Source organism: Alosa sapidissima, chromosome 2 (assembly GCF_018492685.1).
Source record: "Alosa sapidissima isolate fAloSap1 chromosome 2, fAloSap1.pri, whole genome shotgun sequence".
Taxonomy (NCBI): domain Eukaryota; kingdom Metazoa; phylum Chordata; class Actinopteri; order Clupeiformes; family Clupeidae; genus Alosa; species Alosa sapidissima.
The window spans coordinates 26,012,857-26,026,312 of NC_055958.1; the positions used below are offsets into that span (position 1 = coordinate 26,012,857).

Genomic DNA, 13,456 nt, shown 5'->3' on the forward strand with positions numbered 1-13,456 from the left:
ACATATCCCCTCTCGCTTTCTCTCTCTCCATCCCTGCGCACGGGGCTCTCTTAAAGGAGCTGTACCATTTTACAACAATTGCATCTACATTTTCATATTAGAATGTTTTGTCAAGTGTCAGCTTAAACTACCGTGATTAATTTAAGTTCCTGTGCCCCCCCTGGAAAGGTGTAATGCCCGTCCGTGAATTTGTGTCTGCCGCCGGGTCTGCACATCCTTCAGCGCGAACATCAATAAAAGAAGACACAAGTGTGGCCCGAAACATGTTCCACCTCATGTGGCTCTCGGCACGAAACCACCAGAGAGCCTAATTAACAGGAGAAGAATCAGACGCTATTACACAAGTCTACACCTCTCTTTTTGGCAACCTGGCACAATAGGAGCCCTCCTCTCGCCTCTGCACGGCTGGCGGCGGAACCCAGTGAGCTTCTGAGCGCGTGCGGGTGTGTGTGTGTGTGTGTCACCCCTCTGATGACTGCTCCGACTCCTCCAGTGGGCCCCGGGTGCGTCGGCTCAGGTTGGGTCTGTGGGAGGGTGCCAATGATTGGAATCGGAAAGTGTCAAATGGATTTTCGCCTCCCTCCAGCGCTCCAATCATCTCAGACCCAGACACACACACACACACACACACACACACACACACACACACACACACACACCCGCCCATATTTATGGTCTATATATGGAGCCCATCTGAACGAGATCACAGTCACAACAACACATCCCCCCACAAGGGGATCAACTTAACTGTCCATTCCACCATTCCTGTTTACTAATGAGCACCCCCTATCCCATCCACCCTGGCTATTATGGTCCAGTTCACGGCTGGCCTGTGTCAGTTAAAATGGGTGTGATCCATGGAATGTGACCCGCGGTGAGGCCGGAGGGATGCGAGGGCTTCCCACCACACTACACTGAGGCTCGGGCCTAATAATCCAGGCAGTGCGATGACCACATGCTGTAAATAGCCACCGGGCACTGGGTCACAGGCCAAGCTTGAAATGTCTTATTTTTATGTAGGGTGACAGAATAGAGCCACAGCCTCCTGCCATAGCTTTGAGCAATCATATATATGAACATGCAGGGCAGAGCCAGGGCTGCATGGTGCGTGTGTGAGTGTGTGTGTGTGTGTGTGTGTGTGTGTGTGTGTCTGTCTGTTTGCATGTGGTTGTGCTTGTATATGCGTGGTGTATTAGCCTGACTGTAATGCTCCACGCCTGTGAAAAGACAGGACGTGCCACCAGAGTGGTGGATGGATGCGGCGCACCAGCCCGACTAACGTGGCTTTAATTTCCTCTGACTGCACAGAGGCCCTGCTGAGAGCTTGCTGCCTGTGCAGAATGAGATTTCCCATCATGACTGGGGCTTGCTGGTGGCGTGTGTGGGTGTGTGTGTGTGTGGGGCGGGGGGGCTGCTTAAGAAGCACTCCATGGGGCCAAGAGTGACATTCAGCAGAGGATAAAAAAGCACAATGCCAGACAGGCAGGCAGAACTGAAACCGCAGGGAGAGGGCTCAGTCTCACAGCGGCAGGAGATGGGTCTGTAACAGCAGACAGGCAATGTTACAAAAACACAGGCATGGCATGGGTGTGAGTATACACACACTCACGCGCACGCACACACACACACACACACGCACACATACAGTACACACACACACACACATACACACACACACACACAGACACACACACACACACACACACACACACATACTCATACCTACCTACCTATGCACTCATGCAGGGGCTTAAATTGATGCATCAACAAAAGTGAACAACACCTGCGAGACAGATTCTTTCATGACCTAACTATCAGTGAAGCCACCTCTCCCACAAGTGCCAAGTCAATCAGCTGCTAATGTCTCCATATGCCACTGAGTGCAGATTTGGGAGCTGCTCCCAGTTTGCAGGAACAAGTCAACCCTCCACACATGCACTCCACACATGCACTCACACACATGCATTCACATTCACATACACACACAATTTACCACACCCCCAAATCCCAATGCTGTGATCGCTAAATCAACATTTAATCATTTTTTCCACAATGATTTGTCGATGACAGGTTTGTGCATGCTACAGCATTTTTTAATCTAACCAGTGTGGGAGTTTCGTGAAGCTGTAGTGATTACTTGCATCTTTACAGAGTCCTCTCCCTGCCATCAAGTGCTCAAGAGCCGTGTACAAGAGGGATGGCAATTGATTTATTTTGGTAGCGGTCCTGGATCGCAAATCAATGTGTTATAAGCTATTTGGATCCTCATTAAAAACAGTGTTTCTACAGCGGCAGACATTAGGTCTCTATTTCTTAACTGTGGAAAATGCTGAGCTGCTATACTGTATTGCACGTCTAACTTTTGTCTGGGGTAAATACAACACAGTAGAAATAAAAAAAAAAAACCAAGCCGGGCTATCTAGGGCTATCAGGGTGCCATGACTTATGACTGACAGGTAGCATAGGTGCCAACAGATGCACTGGACCTTCATTGCATTCAAGAGGTGATGTTATGCCAATAGCACCAAACAGATGCCATGCACACCTAAATCAACATCGGGGAGTTAACAACATCCTACATCAAGCATCCAGACAACAGGTGAATTCCGATGAGGCTCTGTAAGGTGAGCATAATGAAGGCTGATCAGACCCATGCCTCCGGATGATAATAAGAAATAGAGTAGCGCATATTTGATATCCCATCCACCCCCCCCCACCCACCCCACCTCTGCCACCATACACATACACCTGACCTCACTGCCAGGCCCATATTAAATGACCATGCTCAGGCTGGCCTGCAATGGCTGGACAGCCTCTGATTACTCCCTAGCCTTTATGCAAGGCAGCCTGAGCCCTTTGTTATACTGTAGGTCAGCCACAGTGTATGACTCCACTGATTAAAACTTTCTCTCGGCAAACTACAGCACCACATCATTTACTCCAACACTGCCCAGCTCATCTTTGGCCCTTCAGATAGCTATCCCTACACAGTGCACCATCAATTTATGATGTCCGTTTTGAAAAGCTAGAGTGAGGAATAGGACACCCACAACATTTTCAAACAAGATGGACAAAGATAAGCCAACAGCGTGCAGCGCACAGTCAACAACACATACTCGGAGCTCTCTTCAGTGTGCAAACTTCTCCTATGGTTCTATGCTTTTCTATATTTGCCCAGGGTTACTAATTTTAGCTTTCCCAAGACTGCATGGCCATTGTTCATTTCCTGATTTCCTGCTCATCCAGGGCAAACACAGGTAGCTATATTTATGGACCCCCCCCCCCCCCCCCAAGATGACTAAAAAGACTGATGTTAAATGTGATGTTTAATGCCATCATTCTCAGGGTGTGTGTTTTTTTGATCCCGTGAAATTCTCCAGCAGGAAAGGCTGCTCAGAGAGATGTCTGAAGGATTTGTCTGAGTCTCCCCTGGCATATGAGAGAGGATGCTCACATTATTGGAGCCTTGCCTGACTTTGGTTCAGTGCACAAATCATTCGGAATAAATCTCTGAAAAAAATGAGACGCTTAAGACAGTGGGGCAAAGCAGAAGGAGAGCAAGGAAAAGAGGGATAGAGAGAGAAAGAGAGAGAGAGAATAACAGAGAGAAAATGTGCTTGATTCTGTCTGACTGTGTCTGAGCAAGTGTGTGTTAGTAACAGAGAGAGAGAGAGAGAGAGGGAGAGGGAGAGGGAGAGAGAGAGAGAGAGGGAGAGAGAGAGAGAGAGAGGGAGAGAGACAGTCTCTCTTGATGACTGAATCTCACATTTCATTCACATGGCTCTTAGAATGACAGGCATATTTGGTGGTGGAAATAGCCCTTGTTTTATAAAAAAAGAAAAAGGGAACATTATCTCCGTAGCACCCTTTCAGAGTCTTTGCAAGTGTGTGTTAAGCTCCTAAAGATTCTCAGAGCAGCCCCGACCAAAAGCCGCTTTCCCAGAAGCAGAGCGTATTGAGTGTGGGGGGCATGGGGGTGAGGTGTACTCACCATCCTTGCGGTGGTAGGTGATCTCCACCTTCCGCTCCTCAGAGCCCATCAGTGCCTGGGCCATCTGGGAGATGGCATGGCGCTTGGTGAGCTCGCCGTGCAGGAAGTCACAGGTGCAGGGCTTCTGCATAACGTCTGGCCGTGAGTAGCCCGTCATCTCGCAGAAGCCATCATTGCAGTAGATGATGGCACAGTTGGGCACCCTGGCGTTTGCTATGATGAATTTCTTGTCTGATGAGAGAGCAGAGGATTAGAGCGTTACCATTTATGTCTTGACGTTTCCATTTGTATATCTATCCTGCTGTGCTTTTGCAGCCTTTTTGTTAACATTATGAGGCTCAAGCTGGGCATTTGTTAATCATGACATAGACCACTTCCTGCTACTTAATGGTCAGAGTTCAAATATTCCAGCCACAATTAACAAGTGCAATGCTACTTGGATGCTTGTGTTATGTATGACTTGCCGTAACCAACATGAGTACACAATAAGCATATCTGGAACAGCTGTCCCACAAACTGCATTCAGGACATCACTAAATACTTATGCACTCTAATTACTTCAGTGTTTACAAAGCACATATAGTGTGTGCTGGATTTGCATGATCATGTGGTAAGATAGTATTAAACAGGGCATCACAGGAAAAACCCAGGTCATCCTACCTACACTAGAGCAGAGCACGGGGCAACCCAGCACCACCACAAAGAATTAGACACAATTGTTTTGTTCATCAAAGGTGAAACAATGTTCATGTGACGGCCTCAACATTTCCATTACAATGAAGCAGTATTTATTCAGCTTGCATTTAATACATACGGATATAATAAATACTCGAGCAAAAAGACATACGACTGAATGTTAAAAGTAATTTGAATGCTGCTACACAATTTAGATGTACAAACACCGTCTGTTTACCAATGACCAATTGCTTACTTCAGTTAGACTATGATAAGTATTGGAAAGGTTATCATATTACAATTTGTACTTACTTTGTCCTTCGAATTTTCGTATTATTACTCCAAGAAATGTATTCTGAGGCGCAACATGACCTCTTCGGACAGGCATGGTTGAAAGATCTTCAGCTAGTGCCGTTTAAAGGCGGCTGCTTTAAAAAAAAAACTGTTAAAGTTACCGTTGTTGTTTAGTGATATCCTCTTTGTCACAAATCATTTCTTTTCTCTTAGTAACCTTTCCGGTGTTAGTTAGACGCAGTCTTGATAGGACTCGCACCGGAGCCTTTGAAGAACTCCGCGCCGATGCCACATGGAACCGGGGATGAAAGCTCGAGTCAGACTGAGTTGTAAAACCATCTCTAACTAAAGATGGACGCGATCCCGCCGTTGTCTGAAGCGTTGTGGTGAGAGGGAAAGGAAGACTGGAGCTCATTTGCCAGGGGGAGGGACGTTACCTTTAGGGCTTAACGCTCGGCGCTCAGCTTTGGCACCTCGATCGGTGCGATTGCGAAGCTGCGCGCATTCAGTTTTGGGAGGAGGAGAAAGGCTGATTCGGAAGCCAAACCTCAAGGCGTCGATTACACTGTACCTGAGCCATGTGCTGCTTTGCTCATAAGGCACGTGGGTCTAGTTTGCCACCCGTTACGCGCGTAATTAGAGCCTTTACACTCCACAAAAGAAAATGTCGTCAGTTTTTCTCACATTTTCTATAAATATCGTCCTGTGTGCAGAGCAAATACAACCACAACCTCTACTTTCACTTTTCGATAGTTTGCAACATCTACGCGATTAGTGAAGAGAAAGGTCTCTCGCATAGTGACTTGTCCATGGTGCTGAAGTTTCCACCATCCTGCACACAGGGCAAATTACAGTCCTCAGCCTGCGAGCAAACACTAGCGCCCGATAGCACATGGCTCAAAGGAACAAGGAACAAACTGGGTTCTGGTGCAGGATGCGTAGCTGCCGTGCTAGGACAATAAGCAGCAATGGGGAGATGATTAGTTAATGGCCCTCACCTGGGAAACGTTTGGGGCATATAAAACAGTTTTAGTTCTCCCTCTACAGACTGTTCTTGTCCTCGGATGCTTCTCACAAACGTACCCTCAACAGTCGAACACATTGCGTAACATGCCTATGCCGATATTCATACATGCCCTGCCAATACAGTGTACATGCATTTACTCACTTCTAGACACTCTTTGTTCCCTCTGTTATGCTTGTAATAGTTTGATGGAATTAAATTATTTTAAACAAACGTTTCCTGCCATTGTATGTTGTGGTCACACGAGGCAGTAACAGTTGTACATTCAACAATAACTTAATCCATACGCGCTCTGCCGGGTAGTTTATAAGCTGCATGGGTGGGCTTGAAGCAGCATGAAAAATGCAAATGTGGGCAGGCCCAAAAGCCCCTCTTACTGTACTGAAACATCTGCCAGTGTATTTCACAGAGGGCTTAGCACCCATCTGGCCCATTGAGAAACAAGTGAGATGCAGCCGCAGAAATAAATAAATAAATAATACGTATAACGACCCGGTTTAAAGAATGACCTTTTCATACCACGCACAGTAACCATGGAATTAGTGTAACCATTCACATTTCCACTGTATGTTGGCAGCTGCTCAGCTGCACGTTGAAGGTGCATATTCATGTTATCAGCGCTAAAGAATGCTTAGCAAAGAGTGAATGTGACACTGCGCGGTGAAAAGAGACTACACAAATACATGCACATACCATAAATATATAATTGTGAAGAATTTATTATGGTTATGATTACACTTTTGTCCAAAGTGACATATACAAATACAAAACAGTATAATACTTAAAATTTAACAGGGAACAAATTAAGATGTTGGTCAGACTATAATAAGGAGAATAGCAATAATAAACAACCATGTCAATTATTAATGAACTAATCTATGGATGTGTTGGATACATCCACATCCATTTTCTAAATGTATTAATAGTCTGTGACAGAGGGATACCATTACAATTTTGAGTCAAAATGTTCAATCATCAATAATGCACCAGCCCAAACAACTGCTAAGACTTATTTAACACTATAAAACTGAGCTTCTGTGAATATGGGGTTGTCAATCACAGATTTTAGATTATGTAATCCAAATACGATGGAACACAGTCTTCATCACTAATAACTCAGTGGTACGCTAAAGACATCAAAAGGATGAGAAACGAAGCAACATCTTCAATATGTAATTCATACTCTGCTTGGCAGTCTTGAACATCTTGTTTAAAGTACTATTTTTTTCTCCAGTATGCAGGGAGCATATTGTTGGGGTAAGGGTTAGCTCTGGCAGAATATCCAATCCACGCTTCATTATTACGGGCACATGAAAGTCGCTTGTGATAAATCACACACATGGCGTGCATGCTGATCAGACAAGACAAGAGGGAACACAGTCCCTCCTAAGGAATGTTGGTTGCAAAAGAAAATGTCATGTTTATTCAGAAGACATGTTGTACCTCTTCTCTCTCTCTCTCTCTGTGTGTGAGAGAGAAAAGATGTGTATGCATGCATGCTGAGTGCCTTGCTAAAATATTACTTTTTAAAGGAAAATGGAAGAAAAAAATGGATCTGAATTTGTCCTCAATTGTATTGTGTACGTGACGTTAAGTGTTGAGTTGAGCTCATAGTGTGGCTTAGAGCAATGCAGAGTCCCCTCAGGCTTAAGAGCTTTATGTGTTGGATTTTATTAAATCACAGAGTTGCACAAAGGCTACTGGTCCACTTGACAGATTACTCACACTGCATCAAAGACAAGACCCAGAGGACCTGTAGGGGACTTTAACAGTGATGCAGGTCTGTTTTGAAACCAAGCTTATGTATGCATACATACATTTATGCATGGATATGTCACCATGTACATTGATTTTTTTATGTGTGTGCATGTATGCATGAATGGGGTTTAAAAGTTGTGTATGTAGTACACTGTCCCTATCCCCTTATTTGGACTGAATTGGTTAAAGGATTGATGTAATGACATTGCTCTATCACTCAAATACAGTTAAGAACAAAATTATTCATACCCCTGGCAAATATTGATTCAATGTTGATTTTCTCTTTATCGATATGTTTGTTCTGACTAAAAATGACCCTACCACATGTCAAAAGGTTGTAAGACAATGTGGTAGATACATGGAATCAATAAAAGAAGGATTTTCATCTTTTTTTAAAAAAATGTATGAAAAATGGCGTGTCCAAAATGATTCATACCCTTTTTAAATAATCAATGGAAACATCTTTATTTGCATTCACAGCTCTCAAAATGGTTCTTATAATACCTACCAAGCCTCTCCATGTCTCCACAATGATTCTAGACTGCACCTTTTTAACAGCAATCTGGGTTTTAAGTCAAGAGCAATTATTTGCCATCCCTCTGGCCTTGTGCTCACTTTTTTGACAGATTGAGGTTTGGACTATGGCTGGGCCACTCTAAAATGTTGGTATTGTTCTCGGTTAACCATTTCTTGCCTTGTTTAGCTGTATGTTTGGATCATTGTGTGGTTTAATGGTCCAATGCTGCCTACTGGGGCACAGGCTTGTGCAAAATTCCAGAATTGAATTGAAACTGGCTCTTCAATTCTAATTCAATTCTTGAATTTCACTTGCATTTCAATTGAGATAGCAAACAGGAAGCAGAATTGCAATTCAAATTGTGCACAACCCTGTTGGGGCAGGTCTCTCGGCAGACAGCCAGATCTTCTCCTCCAAAGTTCTCAATTTGCCCTTTGTTTTAGTGTTACCTTTTACTTTGAGAAGTTCACCAGGACCCATTGTCTGAAAAACACCCAAAACGAATACATTTCTATACAAGCTATTCTCCACATTGTGGATGGTGTTTTGATGAAAAAAATGAATCACTTGATCAATCAAAATGAATCACTTGGTCATCTTGGATGCTGATCATGGATCACTCCTTTAAAGAAACCTTTCTAAGGGCACACCTGGACAAAGAATTTAGCTTTCGCTGAATTTTTTTTGACCCAGAGATTGGCATAAAAAAGAAGCATTAAAATCCAATGACACCATGTCCATTTCAATTGTGGGGGTTAGAAAAGTATTCTTTTGGGATGTTTTTCAACCAGGGAGACCTGGTGACCTTCTCAAAGTAAACGGTAACCCTAAAGCAAGAGGCTACACAGAGATTCTGGAGGAAAAGATCAGGCAGTGTGCAAAGAGACCTGCCCCAAGAGGCATCATTGGACCATTAAACCATACAATGATCCAAAACATGCAGCCAAACAAGTCAAGAAATGGTTAACAGAGAACAATGTCATATTCTAGAGGGCCCAGCCAGAGTCCAGACGTCAACATCAAAAAAGTGGCCAGAGTGAAGGCAAATAATAGTTCCTGCCTCAAAACCCGGATTGCAGCTAAAAAGGTGCGGTCTACAATCATTGTGGAGACATGGAGTGGCTTGGTACGTATTATAAGAACCATTTTGAAAGCTTTGATAGCAAATAAAGATGTTTCCAGTGATTATTTTAAAAGGGTATGAATAATTGTGGACACGCCATTTTTCATAAAAATGTTTAAAAAGATGAAAATGCTTCTTTTTTTGATTCCATGTTTCTACAGTACCACATTGTCATTTTCAGTCAGAACAAACATATTGGTCAAGAGAAAATCAACATTAAATCAATATTTGCCAGGGGTATGAATAATTTTGTTCTTAACTGTATATTATCTTTTAACTGATTTAAGAGATCACTTGAAAGACTAGACTATAGGGCTGAAAAGACAAACTCACCATCTGTATTATGGAATTCAAGGTACCAGGAACTCTGGTCAAGAGGCTGGCAACACACAGGATATCAAAGGCTTATAGTAGTATCTGCGTGCGAGGGTTGACCCCATTTAAGAATCCCATATGAGGCAGAATGCTTCCTTCAAAGGCCCCACTGCCTTTGGGTATGCACCGCACAGATATTACATCTGCTCTTTTGCGACCTCTCAACTCGCCTCTCCAAGAACATTTCCAGCCAAGTTTCCGGGCTACAATGGCTGCTACTCGGAAGTGTTCAGCCTCATGATTTTCATGTTGACAGTAATTGATTGCAGGAGGGAGTGGAGAAAGCTCTCCGGAATTCAGCAGCAGAATCCGCACATTGGTGACTAAAAATTGATCTCAATGTGCCATAAATACGCTGCTATAAATAAAATGCAACCTGAGATTTGCATCCCCCAATATTCATACTTATCAATATATCAATATCCATGCAAAAAAAAATCCATAATTTTCAGGGTTCTCAGTATTGTCAACAAAATCATTCAGGCCACCACAGTGCACATCAATGTTTGTGCACACACAAAAGCTAAAGTTGAATGGCAGGTGGTGTGGATGCTGTTGAGCCACAGATGTCTGGCATCGGGGGGAGAGTAGAGATGTCTGTGGGGCAGGATTCCCTTTAAGACTCAATTTATTACATTGATTTGAGTGATTATCCCTGTAATGCGTTGTGATGAAAACAACAGAACGATCCACACATTTAGACTATACTATTCAGCAGTGAGTAAGAGAGAAAATGAGTGCATGTAATGATGAAAACAAATAGACAGAGAGAAAAAAACAAGAGAGGGAAATAGAGCGAGAGAGGGAGACAGAGAGAGAGAGAGAAAGAGAGTGAGAGAGGGAGAGAGAAGAGATATAAAAGGGGGATTATGGACATATACTGCTGTTATACATCTGTGGAGGTTTGTTACCCTTGAAATTGGACTGATGTATCTCTGTTGTCAAGGATTGTTCCACTGATCTTTCCCCTTAAGAGATGATGACCCTCTTAGGGGGTCATCATCTCTGTGCTTAGGGCACAACACAAGAACATCGGAAGCACTGGGTCTTAGTGGGCAAACACAGCCATTCATAAATATCCAGTCAGACACCACTGATCTGTTAGATATATGCAGGATTATCTTTAAATAAGGATATTCTCAAGATTTTACATTTTGAAAGCTATATGTCCATATTTAGCATAAACTGCTCATTCAGATTTGATCATGATGAAAATAAGTAATATTCATCACACTTTAACATGCGTTATAAAATAATTGAACTGAGGCACACATGCAGGAATATTTGTAGTAGTGATGCTCTGAGGGTCTATGGGCTGTCGTGCCCTGATGTTGTTTTCCACAAATCTGACATGAAGTACAGTAGATCAGAGAGGGTAATGTTCATCTGTTGTAAAGGGTGCCCGCGGGGTGCCGCCACACTTGATTGTTTTTCGAGCCGGCGTTTCCCCTGACAGACTGCCGGCGCCCATTCATTTTTATCTTAATCTCTGGGAATGTGGAGCAATTTTGAAAGCAGCAGCGAGCGTACAGTGCCTAATCCAGGCATCACGCCATCACGCCACGGCAGCATCTGAGTTCTCCTGCAGTGCCCCTGATGTTTTCACATCCACCCTCCCCGTTCTCCCTACCCCCCTGCCCCCATACACACCACATGTGCTCACCCACACACGCGCACACAAACACACACACACACACACACACACACACACACACACACACACACATGCTCCTATCACACCCAACACCATTAGGCATACTCGTGCCAGAGTTTATAAGTAACACATAACAGTGTTTTTTCTCTCCTCATTTGGGCCTATCTGCCCCTTTCCTAAAAAAATAATCCAGCCCTCACCACAAACAGTGAAAATAGAGTGCAGGGCTTACCCCACATTCCGCACGCATTTAAAAACATCTGCCCCGAGTGAGAAAAGGAGCAAAAACAATATGACTGTGAGCTACTGTCTTTTCACGTGGCAGGCGCAGACAGGCAGGTTTTTACCCTCAATTCAGAAATGTTGTTTCTGGCTGCGATTCCTTTCGAGTACAGGAGCTCCTGTAATATTAGACTGGCTGTGTTGAGACTGCAGGGCTGGCCTCTGCTGTGTTTTTCAGAGGGATATCACACTCTCATGAGATGTGGAAAAAGAGAGCTAGTCCTGGGATTTGAGCTTGTTGGAGGTGAACACGTGAGGGCAGCCCTCGCTAGCCTCAGATTTTTCCATTCATTTGCAGAGGTGATAAGTGTCTCACCATTCTGTCCCGAGTGCTTCTATCTTTAGGGAGGTGCGGCCGTGGGTCTCGTGGGAATCCTCTGCGCGGCACAGAGCCCGTAAGAGCGGTGATAGGCCCTCCTGTCACCCACAGATAGAGAGCACAGCCCCCCGGTCGTAAACCCCGCGCCTTTGTCTTCTGTCACTGTCACCGCGCGACACGACAGGGGCCGCCACCGAGCGCTTGTCACAAAGGGGTGGGAGGTGGGGGGGGGGGGGGGGGGGAGTGCGCTGTCCTCAAGTCCTCCTGATGGAACCAGTCTCTTTATCTGTCGACTGTGCCACGCTGCGTTGGCAGCACAGGCGGTGACTCAAAGGAAATGCCAACACCCCAGAAATATGTTCCACTTGAGTCAAAACATATGTAACCACTTGAGGTGACTGCAGACTAAAGATTATCTAAAGACTAAAGACAGCTGATATCATCTTTTGCTGCACTGAATCGCTGCAAGACGACACATGTGAAACAAAAAAGCTCACATTACCATCTTAAATACGAGATGTAATGAGGTACTGTATTTAATCAGGAATGTAATGATGATGATGAACTGGGAATGAATTAGTAATTCTATTGACCAGTAGGGACGCAGCAGGAACAATGTAACGTTACCTGGCTGCATTAAGTGCAAAAATCTACAGCTGAGAAAAATGACCATTCTGGTGCACTGTGTTGACTCCATGTGTGGAAATGAGGCTTAATTGTTGCTGTTTTTTGCTTGGTGGTTTGCAGGTGGAAATATTTGCCAGAGTTCTGAGTCCCTCTGAGAGTCATTGGAATGATAAATTCCAGTCACAGAAATGGTCCTCTGGGTGATTTGTTGTTTCCTCTGTAGCTGACACGATCTTCTAGCGCATGTAGTCAAATTGGCAATTCTGAGCTCGCTGAAACCAGCAAGTCTGTGGAGACACTGTTGGGTCCCAGAATCAATCACGAGGCTACAAAAACAGTTCATGGCTATGGTTCCATCACAGCAGGGCATCCATCCTGCCCATAGCGCTTAAGCCCTCGCACTATCAGTCACCCCCTTAGTGGGAGACAGGGTGACTTGCTGAAGGAGAAGAAGAAGAAAGACTTTTATCTCAAACAAGTGAACACAGACATCCCACGTCCTTTTAGGTGCAGAGTGTTGAATGGAGGGAGGGCTCATGGTGGGAGGGGGAAGAGGGAAGGGGTGTCTGCTTAAGAAAGAATGAGTCATCAGAGACATGATTTAATTCCAACCTGCGCAGTCTAATGTGATCTTATCACCCCCAACTGGGTCGCCAAAAGATATAAAGAGGGAGGAGGGGGGAGAGACTTTGTGCCAAAAAAACATTGTTCTCTGTCAGTCTGATCTTTGTTTGTCTCTCTATTGTCACCACACAATAGCCAAACAGCTCGAATTATTAGTGTTCCCCAGGATGTTTTGAGATCCCATTCATTACAC

At 44.3% G+C, this 13,456-nt stretch overlaps 1 protein-coding gene across 1 annotated transcript in view; it reads right to left on the reverse strand.

Moving 5' to 3' along the window:
• Positions 1-5,491, reverse strand: part of LOC121692603 (potassium voltage-gated channel subfamily H member 7-like) — a 50,410-nt gene extending 44,919 nt beyond the window's left edge. The window contains exons 1-2 of the mRNA XM_042071331.1: positions 4,979-5,491; positions 3,992-4,222 (exon numbers count right to left, since the gene is read on the reverse strand). Of these exons, the coding sequence (XP_041927265.1) occupies positions 3,992-4,222; positions 4,979-5,054 (307 nt within the window). The 5' untranslated portion in view covers positions 5,055-5,491. The remainder of the gene's footprint in view (positions 1-3,991; positions 4,223-4,978) is intronic.
• Positions 5,492-13,456: the final 7,965 nt, after the last annotated feature.